Below are 23594 nucleotides of genomic sequence, written 5' to 3' on the forward strand. Positions count from 1 at the left end.
TTTATAAGAAATATTCTAAACCTTGGAGAAATTTTCTTTTAAAAGTTATTTTGTTCACAAATTTCAAAAGTGATTTTATAAAATTTCTAAAAATCCAAGTTGTTTTATGGTATAAATTTTATAATTTTTGAACTTGTATTTTATTTTATAAAAATAAATCTTTACAAATTTTATTTGTTATGATTAGCAAATTACATAGAAGACCTTGCATGTAAATCACCCTTCTATTCTCTCAAAGGGCAAATAAGACCTTTCCAACCCCACTAACTCATTTATTGATTACCAAATTACCACACTAACCTTGTATGCAAAATGGCCTAACTTTAGCTAGAGGACATTTTTGTACATTCTCACTTCCACTCATAAAAATAAAATCAAAGTGGGAGAAGTCATTCCACTCACTCCACACTCCAACACACCACATTTTTTTCTCCTCCCCCTCCCACCATTGATCTCGGCCAAAGCCCCATTCCCCTACCCCCTTCCATTTTTCACTTCATTCTTCATCTTCCCAAGTGTAAATCTTCTACCTACATTCATCTTATATACTTTCCAAGAGTTTTGTGACTTGGAAGTTGAAGTTCCATGGATGCATGTGTAGTTCTTATGTGATCTCCAAAGAGAAACTCTAGATTCTTGTGAATTCAAGAGTCCTCTATGAGATATATTTTATATATGTGCTAACTAAGTATTTTATGGAAATATCATGATTTAAAATCCCTTGCATGCTACTGAAATTTCATTATATATTTATGTTTAGCCATGCATGCTAGTTTTAAGATATTAAAATGGTAATCAACCATGTTTTTCATGCTACTCTTTTTAAAATCATGTTGCTATGTCTAAAAATCTATAAATTCGAAATATGTGTGCTTAAATTAGATTATTTCCATGATAAATTTCTTATTAATAGCTAAGAGAAGATATATTTCATGATTATTAACGATGAGTAATAGGTACAAGACGAATTTGCAAGCATTTAAACTTTATGCTTTAGCTGAAATCTTGTTAAGTGTTTCCATGAGTTGCATGTTATATTTTTAGTTGCATGTTGTTGTTCTTGGGCATGGATGATCTCCCCTTCTGTTGAGGCACTATTTTAGGACATTAAGACACTAGGTTTGCTTTGGAAAGAGTTGGATGCTCGGTTATTAAGTGGGAGTTAAGGTGGAAAGGGATTAGTTAGTGTTTGCATTTTTCCAGATTTGATGCACTAGTTATGCGGAAATTTTGAATGAGCATTTGTTGTGCACTTTGAGGCCCAAGCCACCAGAAGCTATCATTAGGAGTATATAAAAGGTTTTAGGTGTTTGTTGAAGGTTTATAAGTTGTTTGGTTAGGTGCAAAAGTGGAATCACAAAATCTGTCCAGCAGGGGACAATTTTGTTGCAACTTAGAAATAGGAAGTTTTGACTATGTCATGGGTAGGCCCTCATTAGGCCCTGTTGGGCCTTAGTAAGAGGGAGTGTCATAGGAGTTTTTCCAACCATATTTCATAGAATTTGAGTTAGAATCATGTGTCACAAGTTAATTCAAATCAGGGCGTTTTCTGCCCAGAATAACAGGGGAACCATGGACTTTGAGCTTAGGCCCAAGGAGGCCCAAGCTAGACCCTTGAGCCACATCAAGTTTGGGAGATGCCTTATGGTCAGAAGAGTCTAGTGTAGAAGTTTTGGAGGTAAACTAGTAGTTTAAGAGTGTCTAATGCACTCAAGAAACCATAGATGTCATTCTGAAATTTTCCTTAGTGAGCACTTTCACTTATCACATAGTTTTAGAACACTTAGGAGTGAGACCTAGGTTGACCACTATGGTTGCAAGATAGTATAAAGCCATTAGACTAAAAGTTCCAAGTGAGGGTCAATAGGTTTTGGATAGTTTAGTAAAGGCACATTGAGTAAGGAAGCCAAAATTTGGAAACTTTGTCTAGTTTAGCGACCAAGTGACTTAAGTTGGGGATCGAGATCATCCAAGTCTAGCGTTGCATTATGGTGTATGTAATATTATTTGATATTAAAATATGTTATATGTGTATATTTGGCTATGTGTACAATTATATTTATAAGGTGAATATAAATTGCGTGCATATAGGCCTAAGTGCCATTTGTGTTGTAAATAGGTTAAGTTGGTGAGAATATATTATAATGAGGATTATTATTATTTATGTAGGATCTCGAGACGAGGGTAAAATTGCCATAAAGGTCGAGTGAAGCTTCCAGTTGCTCCTACCAGCCAGACCAGACCAGCCTTTCTCAAGGCAAGCGATTCAACCTGTCTTTCGTATTCACTGCAAATGTGTAACAATTAGTTCATATATATTGATGCGATTATCCTGAGTCATTTTGATATACTTGAACCAAGCGATTCTTAAGTCTATCTTTGAATTATATAGAAATACCTTGAACCCTCAAGTACGTATTGCAAGTAGATCAAAGGTCTTATCACGTTAGTATATTAAAGTGATTGGAATGCCATGATAAAATAAAGAGTTGTTTTAATACTTGATTGATCCTCTTGATTAACATGCTAATGATTCCTAAAGTATTGATATCTCACCCTGATGCTTGAACCCCTATAGAAACTTTACCTTGATACCTAAAAGCCAGATATTCATCAAAGTTGTCCATAATTGATTGATACCCCTCTTTCTTACCCTAAAGTTTGACAATCCTGATATACCTTGAGCTAAAAATCATTTCTTCATATCTTGACACTCCTAGTATTCTTGAAGCTTATCTTCTTGATGTTCTAGTATTTATACCTTGTTGAGAATCATTGCTTTAAGCCTAGTTTGGCATTAATTATTTTTTTCATATTATCCAATAGCCTTGCTAAATCCCCTTGTCAAGTTTTGTAAATGGAAACCTTTCAGTTACCCTAATAGAGTAAAGTCTAGTGGATCATGGCCCTGAGATTTTGTGACTTATTTCCAGTATTTCAAAGTTGATCTATAATCCCTTGATAAAAATGTTTACTACTTAAGAGATTTTATTATAAATCGGCATCAGTTTTTGAAATGATTAAAATGTAGATTTTCAGTCCCAAAGGGGGATAAATGTTTTCTTTGAATAGTGGATCTGGACTGAGACGCGAGTCCTTTCCACACTTATATTGCAGGCTTAAAAGTTGCCTAGGGATCCCATCAATGTTTTAGAACCCAGCGAGGTTCGGGATTACTTCGCGGCTGATCACCGGCTGTAATCCGTAGCGTCATAAAATCATTTTGTTTAAGTTATGATTTTGAAAATGTTTTGATTCAAGCAAATGATGCCATCACCCCAAAGTTTTATCTCTTGTTAATATTGGTTATATCTTCGCATTGTCATTCTTTTATATATATCTCGATTTATGCTTTGTACCATATTGTTTAGCACTTGTTGAGCATTTGGCTCACTCCTTACTTTAACCCTGATATTATAGCTAGCAGTTATGGTTAGATTCAAGCAGACATCACGTAAGACCTGTGACGCCGATGCGTATGTCCGAGCTCAGGTAGAGTAAGAGATAGTTTTGTGTGAGGACTCGAATTTAAAATCAGTTGTAATAGATGGTAGTGTTGGGCTGTTCCAAACCCTAAACTGTAAGATCTTGGATTCAGTTATGTTTACTTTCTTCTAAATATTCTAATAGTTATATTTATATTGTTTGTTAAGTTGGGGGTGTGACATTTCGTGTTGTGAAGGGCAAACACATATATGATCCATTTAGTGTTAGGATGAAAACACGCGCTAATATTCACGCAAGTATACGCCATCGCAAGTAATATAGAATCAATTCTAGTTGGTTCCCACAGAGACTTGTTTAGGTTAATTTCAATCAATGCACTTATGCAACAATGGTATGACTATTATTCAATGCTAAGACAATTAACAATTTGAGAATATTTATAACTACGATTAACTAAGAGATTATACTAAAGAACATTAAGTAAGGGATTTGAAAAGATTGATTACTATATGACATAAACATGGGATTCTAGTTTTATTACTACTTCTTTTAATAGTCTCTTTGTTCTTAATCTTAGCATGCAATGGTGATGACACTAATCCGATAACACGAAACTGATAAACGCCAACTTTTGTTGCACGAATACCCTACTACCAGACATACATAAAATAGATAGAAGCTGAATATACACCAATTATATTGAGACCCTATATGTCTATAGAATTTGACAACATAACGGTTTAATGCACACGTTATTTATCATGATTATATAGGGAAAGCAAGATGGTTAAAATTACCTATGAATCATGCATAACAAATACATGAACCTATGCTAGCATGGCACGTTCTAAACCCCTAAATTCACTTTCACTTCAATAGAGATTAACACGCTATCTTATAAGTTCGCGACGCTCATAAGACGAAGAAGCACAACCAATACTAGGATATCATACAATCACCACACACTAAGGCATAGAAACAAATTAACTAAAGAAATCCATAAGTAAATCCGCTAGAACCCCACGATAACTATTAGCCCATATCGGACTCATCATCAATGTGGGTTCCATGAAAGCATGTTATAATAAACGTAGTCTTTGTACTGAATAAATAATAAAACCAAGTACGTAAAACAAGAGTATAGGTTCACAAATAAGAAAACTAGCATACAAAGTTATAATTTAAAACAAAGAATCACACGAATAAACTAGATCATCTTCGCCTTAGTAGAATTATGTTATACGGTCTTCTTATGCCTTCTCCTTAAGCTCTGGTACGTCTTGTTATGAAAAATGATCATAAGTTATGTTTATATAGTAACCCATGTAGATTAGAAGTCCAGGTGATCAAAATTAGAGTAGAATCAGGATTATGTGATCCTGACCTGGCGCGGCCGCGCGCTTCACCAGCGCGGGCGCCCTGCAAATCTGCATCCCGGCGCGGTCGTGCACTACTACAGCGTGCGCGCGCTGACCTTCTGGAAAAAACTTCTTTTTCTCATTTTCTTGGCTAGTTTGAGTTGGCGATTCACGAGCTTTTATTCAAGACACCATCCTAACACCAATTTAGCATTAAAACTGGCAAATCACCTAAATCCCTAATATAAGCTTGAAATGCAAAAAAACTAAAAAAATACATCAAAAATACAAATAACTTGAGTACAAAATGTCAATTTAAGCCTTTATAGAGCATTCTAAGTGAACATAAATGCCACTTAATATTTAGCATTCGTGTACTTAAGGGTAAACACATATCCGTAACTCAACATTTCGTGTTCGTTTCGTGTACATTTCGTGTATAAAAATAAATTAATTAATTAATTAATAAATATATAAAATGTTATATGGTTGGATATAATTTTACATATATATATATATTAAATATATATATATATATATTTATACATATATTATATATATTAATATATAATATATTTATATATATTAATATATAATATACTTATATATATTAATATATAATATATTTATATATATTACATATCCATACCCATTTAGATTTCGTGTTCTTTCATGTCGTGTACTTTCATGTTCGTGTACCAAAAAGCTGAACACGTATCCATTTATATCGTGTCATTCTCATGTCGTTTTATCGTGTTGTATACAAAATTGCTAGCTCTAGTTCTTTGGTCTTGGTACAAGAGTCCAAAATTTGTTCCTTTCAAATTCATTGAGCTCCTCTTGCATTGTTGTGACCCAGTCAGCAACCTGAAGAGCTTCTTCCACTTTCTTTGGTTTAGTTTTGAGATAGAAAAAAATGGTAGAGATATTCATTTTGAGTGGTTTTTTTGGTCTTTACACCACTATCAGGATTTCCAATGATCAAGTAAAGTGTGTGTAACTTAGACCGCTTTCTTGTGGATGGAAGTTGACTCCTTGAAGTAGAAACTCCCCCTTGATCCATGAACTCTCTTGAATCTCTTTGATTAGTACCACTTTCACCTCCTGATGCTCCCCCTGAATCAGTATTTCCTGTGTTATCAGTACGTGATCCATCAGAACTTGAGGAATTTGTGTCTGATGTATTATTTACTGATGTCTCTTGAGTTCAGTCACTTCAAGACCTGTGATTTTCTTGTCATCGAAAGATACATGTATAGACTCAATGACTGTCCTTATTCTCAGATTATAAACTCTGAAGGCTTTTGTTGTAGCAACTGGGAATTCCCTCATGTAATTAAATGAATAAAGTATAGTTTTATGCTATAATTATGGTTTATGTGGATTTATGTGAATAAATTAAAGGATAAATGATTTTGTTCCAGTTTGATGAGTCAGCTAAAGGATTAAGCTGTGTTGACGGGACGTCAAGTTGAACGGAACTCGTATTAAAAAGGGATTAAGGTGTTTAAGAGTGCGAATATTGTTATGACCGACATTTTCGTGTAATATTATTTGTGAATTTGATATAATTTTAAAGCCGAATGTAAATATATTCAATTATTGTACGTTTGTGTGAATGAAAATTTCTGCATTTTAAATTCGCTTTATGTAGTATATGATTTTTTAAAGCAAAATTTTATTTATTTCCTTTATTTTTGATTTATAAGGAATATTCTAAACCTTGGAGAAATTTTCTTTTAAAAGTTATTTTGTTCACAAATTTTGAATGTGATTTTATAAAATTTCTGAAAATCCAAGTTATTTTATGGTATAAATTTTATAATTTTTGAACTTGTATTTTATTTTATAAAAATAAATCTTTACAAATTTTAGTTGTGATAATTAGCAAATTACAAGGAAGCCCTTGCATGCAAACCACCCTTCTATTCTCTTCAAGGATAAAGAAGACATTTCCAAACCCACTAACTCATGATTTATTTATAACGACTCGTGTATTTTTACTTTATTTCTAATATTTGGAAGTGTAATAATGGTTTAAGTAAATAAATAAAATATGTCTATTGATTTTGGCAGCGGTTATTGATTGTTATTTAATTATTTATGATTTGTTGTTATGTGGGATTGGAATTGTGTGATTTATTGGTGAGTTATATAATTTTATTTCACCTGTAAAAGTAATTTTATTGTAGTTTTAATTCCATAAATATTTGGGTTGTCTTTAAAATTGGTTTTCTAATTTTATAATTTCAATAATTACTTTCAGGATTTTATAAAATTGAGAAATCAAGATTTTATTAATTATTTATTTTTAAATGATTTTCTGATTGTGTTTATTTGTAAAATTCATATTTAATTCAGGAAATCTTCGAAAATCATGAAACGTATATTTTATGAAGTTCGTATTATTCTGAGAATTTTAAAAATTATTTTGGAAATTTTCGGGATTCGTTTCACACGCGTGTCGTTTCGTTATTTATTAAAAAGCGGTACAAAGTGCACCTCAAAAAGTTTTTTTAAAATTGCGAAACTTATATTTTTATTAACTTCGGGATATTTGTAATATTTTAGGACTGTTTTCGTAATTTTCTGAGTTCGTTTTCGGGTGCACTTAAGTTCGTTAATTGCGAATTATGGGGCAAACGGAAACTCGAAACCTTTATAATTATCCTATAACTACGTGTTGAATTTTCACAAGGGGAGTGTGCCACGTGCTTCTATTTCCTGTGTTCATCAGCAAAATAAAAAATATATATATAAATAATAACCACATACCCCCTCCCTGTTGTTTTCCTCGACTTGGTTCTCTCTCGGTTCTTTTGTTTCTCTCTCGATTACATCTCTCTCTCTGTATCTTACATCTACCTCCCTCTAAACTCTCCTCCTCCTCTGTCCCGTTCTTCGCCGTCCTTTTTTTCGGTGGTTCCATCATTTTTCGGTGAGTTTCCGTCTGGTTGTTTCGACGATTTCCTTAGCCTCATCTCTGTGCATGCTTATATATATACATACGATGTGTATGCATATGCTTGAGTTGTGTGTAGTGATTGTCGGTTCCTGTGGTGCGTTCTGTTCGTTCTTTTCTGCTGGTTCAGGCGGCGCGTGGCTCACACGCGCGGGTGCGTGCGTGTTGGTGGAGTCTGTGTTGCTATTTTATTAATTTCAATTTCTTCTGGTACAGGAAATTATTTGATTTAATATCTGTGATATTAATAATTTTCGTTGCGGGAAATAATATTAATCGGTATAATTTATTTGGGAACCCGTATTATATCGGGCGCCAATAAATTGTGCCGCCATTGACGATGAACTTCGGTGAGTCAATGGTGGACGGTGATGACGATGTTCTGAGTCCTAAATTTTATAAATTTTATAGATAAATAAAATAATTACGTAAAATATTTTCGGACCTAAATAATTAGTTGATTGGTGTTGGGATGTAAGTTGTATAAAATGAGGAAGTAATATTGTGGATTGTGTGATTGAGGACGTCGATTGTAATCGACGGGTAGTCTTATAAATAAATAAGATGCTTTCAAAATTTCCTAAAAATATATATTCGAAAATGTACATAATTATATTCTACGTATTAACCCCTAACAATATTTCCGACTACGTGACTATGTGATTACGGGTTTGTGTGTATAGTAATAATACGAGTCGGGTTATCAGATTGAGTTGTTAGAATTTGAGGATATCACGCATGTCGGTATAACTAATTACGGTATTTTGTAATTGTAGATACCAGTCGAGTTTTCCCCGGATCGAAGTCAGCGTGAATGCTACTTAGGGTTTTGTAAAGCGTTGTAAGACAAGTACCCTGACCATTCTTTTATGGTTCAGTGCATATGAATAGCTAAATATTTTATTCTCGTAATGGAACAGAAATGTTTTAAGTTACGTATCCCCTGTAGTTATAAATAATTGTTTTCAATCTGTTTTGGGGAGAAGTAACTTCAAAAAGGTACCTATCTCGAATGAAATGATTTGTGAAACGGATTTTATATGTGTGTTGGTTAAATAAATTATTTTGAAAATGAGATAGGTACACGTGTTTTGAAAACTGGATAAAACGGTCAGATATGGGATACATTAGGGTCAGAGTAGGCCTATTGAGGTGGCGTAAGAGGCTAATTCGGTTGCGCGCACTATTAAACCGATTAGTCCAGCAGGTCAGAGACCTAGCTAGTCTCTGAGTTCCGGAACAGGTAAATGGGATGGCAGTTAGAGCCGTCTGGTGTTGATAGCCTGATCAGCTGTCTTCACATATCCGCTATGTATCTGATTGGGATTTATGAATTATATAAGAGCATAACTAGTTGATATAGCGGTTTTATAAAATGATTAGCATGCTAAAATTGGACTCTGGTATTACACAGCACACTACTATGTTTTTTTAATAAAGCATGCTAATTAGTGATATCCAGTTACCTTTGATTTTCATTATGAAATATTGATATCATGGTTATAGTTATGTTCCTATTATTGTTACATTCCAGTTTTTATTCATATCTTGGTACTGCTGAGCGATTATGCTCACCCTTACAAACTGTTATGTATATTTCGCAGATGCCTAGAAGATCAGTCAGACCGACCCATGTTCCCGACCCTACTGGACCCGGCTCCTCTGAGATAGTTAGTATCAGGCTAGGAGGTCTGAAGAGTTGCTGAATAAAGTTAGTGTGTGTTAGATGTTGAATAAAAGAGTTTGTAATAGTGAGAACCTGAACTATACTTGAACCTGGATCAGATCTTGGTTTTGGGGTCAAGTTAGTATATTTTAATAATAATTCTGTTGTTTATATTTTTAGTAATTGTGCTTAGTGACGTCAACTCCTGACCCCGGGGTTGAGGCCGTCACATTATTAGCCAAATTATCTCCTTGACCTTGCATGCAAGATAGCCTAACTCTAGCTAGAAGGTTACTCTTGTCATTTCCCAAACCCATTCACATTATAGTCAAATCAAGACATAAAAACAAATCAAAGCGTGATCACCACTCCACTTTCACCCCACCACTTCACTCTCCTCTTCTTCTCCTCCCCCCTCTCGGCTTTCTCTCCCTCCCTCTCGGTCCTTCTAAAACCGAGACCCCCATTCCCTTCTTTCTTCATTTCTTCACTCAAATAAGCATCCTATAATCAAGTAATCTTACTCCCTACATGTTGTTCATGTATATCTCAAGAGTTTAGAGTAGAAAACTTATGTATTGACTTTGCATGGTGGTGTTTTTGTTAAACTCAAAGTGAATATCCTTGATTCTTGTGAATTCAAGGCTTTCACCATGAGTTATAATATCATAGGGCTGAGAATGGCTAGACATGAGTGTGTTGCACTTATGCAAATGTTGTTTTCACCCTAATCCATTCGTCCATGACTTGATAGGAGCCGAATGGATGGTGCTTTGGTTGCTTTGTTTCATTTTGTGTGTTTTGTGATAATAACATGAAAATCTTAGTGAAATCTTGGTAAAAACCTTTGCATGCTAGGTGGTCATTTAGATATAATCCATTATAGGCTTGCATGTTGAATTAAAATGAAAATTTATTTGGAAAGCATGTTGTTTTGGTTTGTAAGACTCGAAGTCATGCATGCATGTAGATTACTCTTGAATTTTTGAAAGTTCTTGATCATTCGGATTGATATTTTGTTAGTAAACCTTAATTTTAGTTAAGTTAAGATATTAATTAAGAATTGTGCTTCTTAAAATGTGATGTTATTTCGTTTACATTTATCATGAAGGTTAAAGTTGTTGTCCTTGAAAACTTGATGACTTGTAATTTGTGTAATGTGATTTCCTTTGTTTTGCTATGTTGCACCTTAGGTAAGGATGATCTCCACTAAGCCTATTTTGAGTGTAAGGGATTTAGTTTATTAGATAACCATAGTTAAGTTATGGTTTGAGTATTTTGGTTGTTGGTGGTTGGGTTTGTTAAGAGAGAACCTTGGAGAAAGGAGAGTCTTAGTTTTTGCAGAAAATCAGTTTGGTACCCTGAGGTTTAGAGTGAGTTTTGACCATGTCATTGTTGTGCACTTTGAGGCCCAAGCGACCAGAAGCTAGCACTAGGAGTATATAAAAGGTTTTAGGTGTTTGTTGGAGGTTTATAAGTCGTTTGGTTAGGTGCACGAGTGGAATCACAAAATTTTTCCACCAGGGGACAGTTTTGTTGCAACTTAGAAATATGACGTTTTGACCATGTCATGGGTAGGCCCTCATTAGACCCTGTTGGGACTTAGTTAGAGGGAGTGTCAGAGGAGTTTTTCCAACCATATTTCATAGGATTTGAGCTAGAACCATGTGTCACAAGTTAGTTCAAGTGAGGGCGTTTTCTGCCCAGAAAAACAGGGGAACCATGGACTTTAAGCTTAGGCCCAAGGAAGCCCAAGCAAGTCCCTTGAGCCACATCATGTTTGGGAGATGCCTTATGATCAGAAGAGTCTAGTGTAGAAGTTTTGGAGGTAAACTTGTAGTTTAAGAGTGTCTAATGCACTCAAGAAACCATATATGTCATTCTGAAATTTACTCGTGTGAGCACTTTCACTTACCACATAGTTTTAGAGCACTTATGAGTGAGACCTAGGTTGACCACTATGGTTGAAAGATAGTATAAAGCCATTAGAGTTAAAGGCCCAAGTGAGGGTCAATAGGTTTTGGATATTTTAGTAAAGGCACATCGAGTTAGGAAGCCAAAATTTGGAGACTTTGTCTAGTTTAGCGATCAAGTAACTTAAGTTGGAGATCGAGATCATCCAAGCCTAGTGTTGCATTATGGTGTGTGTGATATTATTTGATATTAAAATATGATATGTGAGTATATGTGGCTATGTGGACTATGGTATTTATAAGGTGATTATAAATTGAGTGTATATAGGCCTAAGTGCCATTTGTGTTTAAGTTCGAGTTGTAAATAGGTTGAGTTAGTGAGAATATATTATAATGAGGTTATTATTATTTATGTAGGATCTCGAGACGAGGGTAAACTTGCCATAAAGGTCGAGGAAAGCTTCCAGTTGCTCCTACCAGCCAGACCAGACCAACCTTTCTCAAGGCAAGTGATTCAACCTATTTTTCGTTTACACTGCAAATGTGTGTTAATTAGTCCATATATTGATGCGAGTACTTGAACCAAGTGATACTTAAATCTATCTTTGTATTATATAGAAATGCCATGAACCCTCAAGTACATATTGATATTGCAAAAGTCGTATCACGCTAGTATATCAAATAATTGGAATGTCATGATAAGATAAAGATTTGATATAATACTTGATTGATCCTCTTGATTAACATGCTATTGATTCCTAAAATATTGACATCTCACCCTGATGCTTGAACCCCAATAGAAACTTTACCTTGATACCTAAAAGCCAGATTTTCTTCAAAGTTGTTCTTAATTGATTGATAACCCTTTTTCTTACCCTGAAGATTGACAATCCTGATATACCTTGAGCTAAACATCATTTCTTTATAACTCAACACCCCTAGTATTCATGAAGCTTATCTTCTTGATGTTCTAGTACTTGTACCTTGTCGAAAACCATTGCTTTAAGCCTAGTTCGGCATTACTCTTTCATAATACCCAAGAGCCTTGCTAAATCTCCTTGTCAAAGTTCTTGAATATGGAAACCTTTCAATTACCCTAATATAGTGAAGTCTAGTGGATCATGGCCCTGAAATTTGGTGACATATTCCCAGTGTTTCAAAGTTGATCTATAATCCCTTGATAAAAATGCTTACTATTTAAGAGATTTTATTATAAATCGGCATCAGTTTTTGAAATGATTAAAATGTGGATTTTCAGTCCCAAAGGGGGATACATGTTTTCTTTGAATGGTGGATCTGGACTGAGACGCGAGTCCCTTCCACACTTATGTTGTAGGCTTAAAAGTTGCCTAGGGATCCCATTAATGTTTTAGAACCCAGTGAGGTTTGGGATTACTTCGCGGCTGATCAACGGCTGTAATCCGTAGCGTCATAAAATGATTTTGACTAAGTTATGATTTTGAAAATGTTTTGATTCAAGCAAATGATACCATCACCCAAAACTTCATCTCTTGTTATTATTAGCTATATCTTCACATTGTCCTTCTTTAATTTATATCTCGATTTATGTTTCGTATCGTACTGTTTAGCACTTGTTGAGTATTTGGCTCACTCCTTGCTTTACCCTGATATTAGAGCTAGCAGCTATGGTTAGATTCAAGCAGACAACACGTAAGACCTGTGACGCCGATGCGTATGTCCGAGCTCAGGTAGAATAAAAGATAGTTTTGTGTGAGGACTCGATATTTAAATGAGTAGTAATAGATGGTAGTGTTGGGCTGTTCCAAACCCTAAACTGTAAGATCTTGGATTCGGTTATATTTACTTTCTTTTAAATATTGTAATAGTTATTTATTTTGTTTGTTAAGTCAGGGGTGTGACAAATATGAAATATATTTGATGTTACTATGAAAGCGTATGATATTTGTCGGTATGTGTGTGAATCTGTGATTTATGTGAATTTAAATATTTTAAAAAAAAGATTTATAAGGATTTTATTGATCTTTAAACATTTTTATAAAATTATACAAATGCGGTCAATGTGCGAGATTTGCTTATTATCTTTAAAATAGTCCAAGGGACTTTTTAAAAATGATAGTTGGATTTATTTTGATGTTTTGATATTTTAAGATGATTTTATGGATTTTATTTCTATTATTTGGATTTATTTGTAAAATCCATATTAAATAATCTATTTGTGCAATAATTTAATTAAAAATATAAGAGAAGAGCTAGTTTTGTGTCTTATTTTCTAAAAATGAAAGCTAAGTTAGTTGTGAATAATGTGGAGAGAAATTACATTATTTTAATTAGTTTGTGAATCAAAAATAAAAAAAGAAAAGAAGGGATTTTGCTAATTACTAAATTGCCCCTAGAATGTTCTATTAAAACTCCCTCATCTCCCCTTTTTCTTTCTTTACACCGCCTCTCTTCATTTCTCTCTCTCGAACACTCTCTTCTCTCTCTCTCTCTCTCTCTCTCTCTCTCTCTCTCTCTCTCTTCTCGGTTCTTGGTTTCTCCATGGCCAAATTTAAGATTTTAGCCCATATCCATGATCCTCTAGTTATATATGTATGTATTTGTGTTTGCATGTGAGAGTGTGGTCGTGTATTGGTCCGAAAAAGGCAAACCCCTTTCTGGTTCTTGCTTGATTCGAGTGTTCTCTAATCTCTTTCCAGAAAATGATTGATTGATTGCTTGCATGTTGATTTTTTCCGTGTTTTCAATTTGTATCGGTGAGGTTTCGAGTTGAGGGCAAAATCCGGCAACCCCGAACCCTTACTGCCACCGTCGATGAACTCTGGTGAACCGGTGGTGAGCTATGATGTATTAACTGAGCTCTAATAGTCCATAAAATCGATTTTTAATATTGCATGTATATATTTTTAGAGTACGAATGTTGTTTTCGGTTATTAAGGAAATTAGTTCGAAAATTTGATGTTTAATTTGGAAAATTTGTTGAATGTGTGAAGTTTGATTTAGGTTTGTAATAAATCATGATTTAGAGAGTATGTATGTATAAAATTATGAATAAATGTTAGGTTTTGTTCAAAAGAATTGTGTTTGGTTTCGGTTTTTAAAACGGAAATGGTTCAAAAGATTGTTTATGGTTAGAATTTGATTTAAATCAAGTTTGATTTGTGGAAATTGACTTTGTATGTTGATTTAATAGTTGCATGTTATTTTGGTGGATTAGGGCCGAATGATGCTTTGGTTTATAAGAAAGAAATGGACCAAAATACTTTGGGTTTGTGATTTTGATAACTCGGTGATTGTCATTCGATCTTAGTGATTATATGTTTGAGTCAAATAATGTGATGTCTATAAATGTTATGATCTTTTCTCATCAAGTTTAAGTTGAAATAAGGTTTGGGTGTAGTTTAGAAGTATGCATGATATCGATAAATGGTTGCATGTTGACTTAGATTGGTTTGGTTATATTATATGGTTCAAATTTTTATAATAAAAGGGGGATAAGTTGTTTTGGTGTCGAGCAATGTGAATTAGTGATATTTTCTAAGAGTATAAGAGTATATGTTATTATGTGTTATGTATGATACATGTACTTATAAGTAAAGTTGCAATTGGGGTAAACGTTACACGTTCTGAGAAACTTCGAGAGTGATCGAGTATCTAATTAGGGTTTTTTGTTGGATTGTAGATTCAGATAGCAGAGGCATTCAGGCTAGTAAAGAAAAAAGAGGTCATAGGTGGCAGTAGCTCTTATACCGTAAAGCAGGAAAGCTATTTGAGGCAAGGAACTCTGCCTTCTCTTATGATTTGATTATAAAGAGAATATTACCAATGCCATGATAAAGTATGATTCCTTATAATGCTTATGATTAGCCTGTTATTGATCCCTGAGAAACCCTGATATTGTTCTTTGTAACAACTTCTTATCAATCCCTATTGTTCCTTTATAATAACCCTATTGATCCTAACATTTATTACCTTACTCTATTACTTTGTTATCTTTTAATCTCGTGAACCTAAGAGAACCTTTATGAACCTCCTTATGTTATGTTTTAATTACCCTGGATTCTTCGATAACCCGTATACTTTATTTTGTATTGATCTTTGGAACTATTCTGATCCCGAACTAGTAGACCCTATCTATCATTTGATCAAGTTCTTTGGTATTGATCCCTACTTACTTTTGATTCGTTCACTTTCCTTGAATTCTTGAATTGAACTTAAGAATGATTTTCAATTTGAATGAGTCCAAATGATTTCATATTCCCGGTAATGTTAAAATGAACTTAGCCAACTTTTCCTAATTCCAACACAATGGTTTTCCAAACGAATTCCTGATGGATTGGATAGAGACGTAAGAGACTAGTGGGACTAGTCCAGTCACATAAGAGGCTAGCGGGGCTATTCCAATATAAGGCTAAAATAATTTCATAGGTACCATAACGACCAGATTGAGGTCGGTACAGGCTGATCACCCGTATTATATTTAATAGATGGATATTCCAATCAAGGGTTCCTTCATGTTTTATAAAAGAAGAAATGAATATAATCCTTAAATCAGTTTTTTCTTTTAAAATAAAATGAAATTGTTTGTATTTTTGTTAAGATGTGAAACTTGTGAACCTTGTCACTTTATTTAGTTGTTGAATCTCGAAGCTTGAATAATTGCTTCTTTCAATTTAGAAACTCTTTCAGAATCCTGCTAATGATTTGTGATGAATGTCGGCTTTCTCCCAATCTTGAGCCTTGAATTCTGAAAGCCCGAAACCTTTTCATAACCTTTACTTAGCTAGTCACAGAAAACTGCCACCTAGAGAATGAATGTAGAATGCCTCAGATATTGATATTTATATTGTGTTACAGAACTGTATATATAGTTACTTACTGGGCTTCTTTGCTCATTTATTCGATTTGATCTAACCATGATAGTTAAGCAAGAAGATAGTCAGACTTATACGCACCACTCGTAAGGGCGTTCCTGGCGGTCACTACCGGGTTGTAGGTTTCCAGATGCCAGAGCAGGTAGTTGCTATGTGTATGAGGAAGCGTGTTAGTTGAAGGGCTTGTATAAGCTGGTTCAGATACTTTGGGTTATGTGTCGATTCCATGTCAGAATCGAATAAATTTGAATTTAAGTATATTTTGGGTTGTAATATATTTATTCTGGTTGGTAGTTGTAATCTTGTCTCATACTTAATCCTGTTTAGATCCTGCTATTATTGGGGTTTATTATATCTGCTGTTATTATATTAGTTTAATGGTGTGTGGGTCCTTATTTCCTAACCCCGAGATTGAGGGCGTCACAAGTTGGTATCAGAGCTACATGATCTAGTCCCTCAGACAAGTTAGAATAAAAGGGTATTTGGGTATATATTGCGAGAGTGTTTGACTCACATAGAGTTGAGTTAGACTATTAGGTATAGTTTAAGTAAGGTGAATAAGTCAAGATTGCAATTAGATCTTGGGTATTGAGTCAGTTAGAAGGCTTATTTAACCCTAATGTTGTTTCTTGGCTGTTGTTTGTGTTTTATCTCAGGACCCTAGTAGTGGTAGCGATTCAGATTCTGAGAATAGTTTAATGGGTTCCCCAGTGGACTCTATTCCACCCCCTTTAGTGGAGACCCTGTATGTTAGTTCAGACCCTGAGGAGGATCCATCTGAGAGCAGTGAGGCCCCTATACATGTTTCTCCCCTGAGACCAGATCCAGAGACCCGAACCTTTGAGCGAGAGCCTGTTGTATCTGTTGTTGCCCATGTTGGTGGATAGTTAGCCATGATCGAGATTTTGTATACTCCCGTATTCATGAGTTGGGAGCTTTGGTGGATAGGCTACCTCATGAGTCTAGGAAGCAGACGTCAGTGCTGGAGATTGAGTGGAGAGGTCGTATTCAGATGGTGGAGCAGGTTGCCCATAGACGGTTGGACGAGGGATCATCTTCCAGTGATGCTGAGGCCGAGGCCCGAAGGGTTCATAAGATCATTTGTTGGATGCTTTCAGTGTTAAGGGAGATTCTTTATTTTGATGGTTAGTGAGCTTAAGAGATCAGACAGGATATCTGGTGGAGCCCGTAGTTGTTATGGTTTCTTTTCAGCGTCGGTAGGCTTTGGGATAGTTGGTCAGATGCCGGGATCCCTTTTTCTTGTTATGTTGTATTGTATTTCAGAACTTAGTGTTGGTTGCAGTAGTAGTAGTTATGTAGAAGTTAGGGGTAGATAGGGGATATTTTCTAGTTTTCCTCTGTTTAACCCTGTTATGTTATTGTACTTTATGTCAGCACTTTTTATATTCGAACTTTTCTTTTCTATGTGCCCCTGAATCGTTAAATGAATCATGCATCTTGTTTTACAGTGTGGACCTTTGAGTTTCATAAACTATTATGCACATTATATTTCCGAACAACCATACTTAATATCCTATGAAAACATGCCTTGTATCATATGAGAATCTTAACTGATGAGTTAATTATGTAGTAATAGGATTGCATGTGTAAATTGGGTAGAGTTTAAAACCCGCAAAACTATTTCTAAAAAAGATCGTTATTATTGTATATCAATGCCATGCTATCGTATTGCTAAATAATTGCTCAATCAGGTTTGTCAGAAATGGCCACTTCACCAAATCACCAAGAAGAAGAAACTCAAACCCAGAATCAAGAACAAAACCCAGATACTCCCATGATGAACCGACTCTTTCAACTTTTTCAACAATCCTCATCCCCTAAAGTCGGTAATTTTAAAACTTTTCAATTCGTACATCCCCCAGAGTTTGTAGGATTTTCAGACCCGATTAAAGCTCAGTCTTGGTTGAGATAAATGGAGAAGGCTTTTGAATTAGCGGAAGTTAAGGATGATAAGAAGTTTCAGTACGCGAGTTACTATCTTAAGGATGAGGCTAGGTACTGGTGGGAATCTTCTAAGGCGTTGCTTAAAGGAGAAGTTATAACATGGGAAAAGTTTACAGAGATGTTTTTAGAGAAGTATTTTCCAAGCTATATTGAAGACTAGTTGGAAATGAGGTCTCTGAATCTTAGACAAGAAGACATGACTGTAGCAGAATACGAGGTGAAGTTTTCAGAGTTGGCCAGATTCATGCCCGAGTATGTGAATACGAAAGCTAAGAAGGCCAAAAGATTCCAACAAGGACTTAAGCCGTGGATTCGAAGTCAAGTGGCTCTCCTGGAGATAAGGACTTACGCTGCTTTGGTACAGAAAGAAATGATTGTAGAAGGAGAAAGAGAAGCAACTAAGAAGGAAAGTGAATGAAAGAAGAGAAAGTTTGAGGAATCTGAACAAGATCAAGGAAGCTTTAAGTTTAGAGGGAAGTTTGGAAAGAATGCTGGAAGTCAGAACTAGAAGTTTCAGAAGTTTAAGCCTGGGAATAGAAATCAAAATAATTGTTTTCAGAAGATGGGACAATCAGTAAAATATAATAAACCCCAGATTTAGGAGTGTAAGATTAATGGAAAGTGACACCCGGGGAAGTGCAATAAGCTGAATGTGACGTGCTTTAAATGTAATCAGAAAGGACACTACTCAACGGAATGCCCGAGTGATACATGAAAGCCAGAGATGATTTTTTTTAAGTCTGGAAAGGTGGGCCATATGGCAAGGAATTGTAAGGAGCCTTTTCAGAAGGCAAATGTTCTTAGGATTGCTGGACCACCACCCCCACCAACACCAGCTGCCCAGCCAAGGGCAAGAACATTCAATATGACCATGAAAGATGCAATGCAGAATGTGGATGTGGTAGCAGGTACGCTTGTTATAAATTCATTAGAATTTAAAGTGTTAATGGATTATGGAGCTACTAGATCTTTTATTGCTGAAAGTGTTATTGATAAATTAAAGTGCATTGCGTACCATCTTGAACCCAATTTGATTATATAAGTAGCAAATCAAGAAAGAGTTACGGCCAATAGAATTTGTCCCAATTGTGATATGGTTATAGAAGTTCGGCATTTTTCTGCTGACTTAATACCTTTTAAGTTAAGAGAATTCGATATTATATTAGAGATGGATTGGTTGTCAACCCACGATGCGCAAATCAAGTGTAAAAGCAAGAAAGTGAAATTAAAGTCCAAGGATGGTGTTGAGGTGATATTTCATAGGGAAGAGGAAAGAAAGGAAGTTTCTAACGGCTATTCAAATAAAGAAATTGTTACGACAAGGATGCGAAGCTTAATTGGCTCATGTAAAGGTTGTAGAGAAGGAATCCTTAAGGATTGAAGATATTCCAGTAGTTAGAGATTTTCCTGATGTGTTTCCAGATGAATTACCTGGACTACCTCCGGATGGAGAGATTAAGTTCATGATTGATTTAGCTCCTGGAACGGAACCAGTTTCGAAAGTTCCCATAGATAAAGGAATTAGCGACGCAATTGCAAGAATTGTTAAATAAAGGAGTAATTCACCCGAGTGTATCCCTATGGGGTGCACCGATGCTATTCATAAAGAAGAAAGACGGAAGCATGAGATTGTGTATCAATTATCATGAATTGAATAAGTTGACTATTAAGAATAAGTATCCTCTGCCGCGAATTGATGATTTATTTGATCAGCTTAAAGGAGCTACTTATTTCTCGAAGATAGATTTAAGGTCTGAATACCATCAGTTAAAGATCAAGGCAGAAGATATACCCAAGACGACATTTCGAACGAGATATGGACACTATGAGTTCTTGGTAATGGCATTTGGTTTAACGAATGCGCTAGCTGCATTTATGGATCTTATGAATAGAGTGTTCCAGCAATATCTAGATAAGTTCGTGATAGTGTTTATTGATGATATCTTGATATACTCCAAGTCGGAGGCTGAACATATGGAACATTTAAAGATTTCTTTGGAGATTTTAAGGAAAGGGAAGTTATACACGAAGTTTTCTAAATGAGAATTTTAGTTAAAGGAAGTCCAGTTTCTCGGACATGTAGTCAATAGTGAAGGTATCAAAGTGGATCCCTCAAAGATAGAAGCTGTGATGAATTGGGATAGGCCAAAGACTCCTATAGAAATAAGAAGTTTTCTCGGATTAGCGGGATATTATAGGAGATTCGTACAAGATTTTTCTAAGATTGTTGTTCCATTGACTAAGCTGACAAGGAAAAATGAGAATTTTTTTTGGACGGATAAGTGTGAAGAAAATTTTCAAGAGCTAAAGAAAAGGTTAGTAACTGCACCAGTATTGGTTCTACTCGATGCGAAGGGTGAGTTTGTAATCTACAGCTATGCTTCGTATAAAGGACTAGGTTGTGTGTTAATGCAACACAAAAAGGTAATAGCATACGCGTCAAGACAATTAAAGCCACACGAACAGAAGTATCCTACGCATGATTTGGAATTAACAACAATTATATTTGCTATTAAGATTTGAAGACACTATTTATACAGAGAAAAGTGTGAGATTCACATGGATCACAAGAGCTTAAAGTATATCTTTACACAAAAAGAATTGAACATGAGGCAAATGAGATGGTTGGAGTTAATTAAAGACTACGAATGTATGATAAGTTATCATCCCGGGAAGGCAAATATTGTAGCGGATGCACTAAGCCGCAAGAAAAGATTGAATATGTTAACTTTGTCTGAAGAATTGATTAATGAATTTGAGAAGTTGGAAATAGAGGTACAAGTTCCAGAACTTGTAAATGAAGTAATGTATGCGATGATATTTCAACCATAGGTTTTGGAAAAGATTCGATATTGTCAAGAGCAAGTGATGAACCATGAGAAGGATAAATTGACAAGAGAAGAGGTTAGAGCTCAAAAGGATGAGAACGGAATATACCGCATTGGCCCACATATTTGGATTCCTAATGTCATGGAATTAAAGAACGAGATTCTTCAGGAAGCGCGTAACTCGAGGTTTTCGATTCATCCTGGAAGTACAAAAATGTGCAATGACTTAAAAAAGAATTATTGGTGGCCGAACATGAAAAAGGAAATCGCGGAATGGATAAGTAAATGTTATACGTGTCAAAGAGTAAAAGCGGAATATCAACGACCGAGTGGATTGCTTCACCCACTAGACATACCTGAATAGAAATGGGAGCATATCACGATGGATTCCGTGGTAGGATTGCCAAAGTCTGAGTCTAATCATGATGCAATATGGGTAATAGTCGATCGACAGACAAAGTCTGCAGATTTCTTACCTATCAATGAAAGATTCTAATTGGAAAAGTTGTTCAAAATGTACTTGAATGAAATCGTAATGTGTCATGGAGTACCAATGTCTATCGTATCCATAGAGATCTGAGATTTAACTCAAGATTTTGGCTACAATTTCATGATCATTTGGGAACTAAGTTGAAAATGAGTACGGCGTATCATCCGCAGACTGATGGATAAAGCGAAAGTACTATTCAAATGATTGAGGATATGTTAAGAACATGTGTGTTGGATGTCAAAGGAATTGGGACGATCATTTGCCATTGATTGAATTTTCTTACAATAACAGTTATCACGCAAGTATTGGCATGCCGCCTTACGCGGCATTGTATGGAAGAGAATATAGATCTCCTACATATTGGGATGAGGTTGGCAAGTGCAAGCTAATTGGTCTAGAACTAGTGCAACAAACGAAATAAAAAATTGGAAGTGATTCGAAAAAGATTAATAGCTTCCCAAGATCGACAAAGAAAGTATGCAGACCAGAATCTAAAGGATGTGCCATTCGAACCCGGAGACAAAGTGTTGCTGAAGATATCTCCTTGAAAAGGTCTATCTAGATTCGAAAAGAAAGAAAAGCTAAGCCCCAAATATATTGGGCTATTCGAAGTATTAAAGCAAGTTGGAAAAGTGGCATACGAGTTAGCATTACCTCCGCAAATGCAACATCTTCATAACATATTTCACGTCTCTCTTCTAAAGAAGTATAAGCGGATGCTAGTCATGTGATTGAACTAGAACTAGTAGAAATTCAGCATGATCTATCGTATGTGGAACAACCCGTGCGAATTCTAGATCAAAAATAGAAAGCGCTTAGAAATAAAGTGGTGCCTCTAGTTAGAGTCTTATGGAGAAATCCTAAGATAGAGGAATCAACTTGGGAATTAGAAAGTGAATACGAGAGAAGTATCCCCATTTATTTGTTTAGACTAGATTTTGAAGACAGAATCCTTTCAAAGGGGGTAGATTGTAGCGACTGGGAATTCCGCGATGTAATTAAATGAATAAAGTATATTTTTGTGCTATAATTATGGTTCATGTGGATTTATGTGAATAAATTAAAGGATAAATGATTTTGTGGTTAATTTTCATTGTTGTAAATTAGTAACTGGGAACATAAAGTAACTCGTTCCAGTTTGATAAGTCAGCTAAGGGATTAAGCTGTATCGACGAGACGTCTCATTGAACGGAACTCGTATTAAAAAGGGATTAAAGTGTTTAAGAGTGCGAATGTGAAATATATTTGACGTTCCTATGAAAGCGTATGATATTTGTCGGTATGTGTGCGAATCTGTGATTTTTGGGAATTTAAATGTTTTAAAAAAAGATTTATAAGGATTTTATTTATCTTTAAACATTTTTAGAAGAGTTCAAGGTATTAACAAGTGATCAGGATAAGAAAAGGTTACTAAACGGTTTGAACAATAATCTTATCAATAACAGGTTCACAAGGACAATAACAGGGCATCTCAAGAATCAATAATAGGTGTACAAATGCTATAAAAGTTCAATACTCTATTATGGCATGAACAATATCCTCTCTATAATAATTTACACAACTAAGTAGAGTTACTTTCCTAAATTCACTTTCCTGTTTCACAAAGGTTGAAGTACTGCCACCTAGTACACTTTTCCCTTTCCTAGCCTGAATGCCCTCACGCTCCGAATCTACAATCCAAAAATCAAAACCTTAATTAGATTCCCACTCGACGTTCCCAGAACACTTAACCATTCCCTTTATCGCAATACCCTAAGAGTATATATACTCAATTATAAACACACAACACGTTTATACCAAAGCCCGTATACTTTAACCAAATAGACTTCGAATCACGCATTATGATACAAATACGACATATAACATTTAATCCTCGTATTTCAAACTCTATACTTGAGTTATCATATCAATTATATAACCTCATATCAAGACGACTCAATCCTTCCTTTTTCATCATTTACTTTGAACCGAAACAAACAAATAAATCACATATCTCTTAGAGATTTCACATGCAATCACTTAGCAAGGTATTGGAATCAAATCAATCACTTTTATACCTATACTCCATTCGGATACAACCATAAAACACAATAAAACATCAAGAAATGACAT

At 35.0% G+C, this 23594-nt stretch overlaps 1 protein-coding gene across 1 annotated transcript; it reads left to right on the forward strand.

Moving 5' to 3' along the window:
* The first annotated feature begins 18132 nt into the window (after window positions 1-18132).
* On the forward strand, window positions 18133-18582 carry LOC141674023 (uncharacterized). The gene is made up of 2 exons (XM_074480750.1): window positions 18133-18296; window positions 18351-18582. Exons 1-2 carry the CDS (start codon window positions 18133-18135, stop codon window positions 18580-18582), a joined length of 396 nt encoding a protein of 131 aa, XP_074336851.1.
* Window positions 18583-23594: the final 5012 nt, after the last annotated feature.

The sequence above is a fragment of the Apium graveolens genome, chromosome 7 (assembly GCF_009905375.1).
Source record: "Apium graveolens cultivar Ventura chromosome 7, ASM990537v1, whole genome shotgun sequence".
NCBI classification, from domain to species: domain Eukaryota; kingdom Viridiplantae; phylum Streptophyta; class Magnoliopsida; order Apiales; family Apiaceae; genus Apium; species Apium graveolens.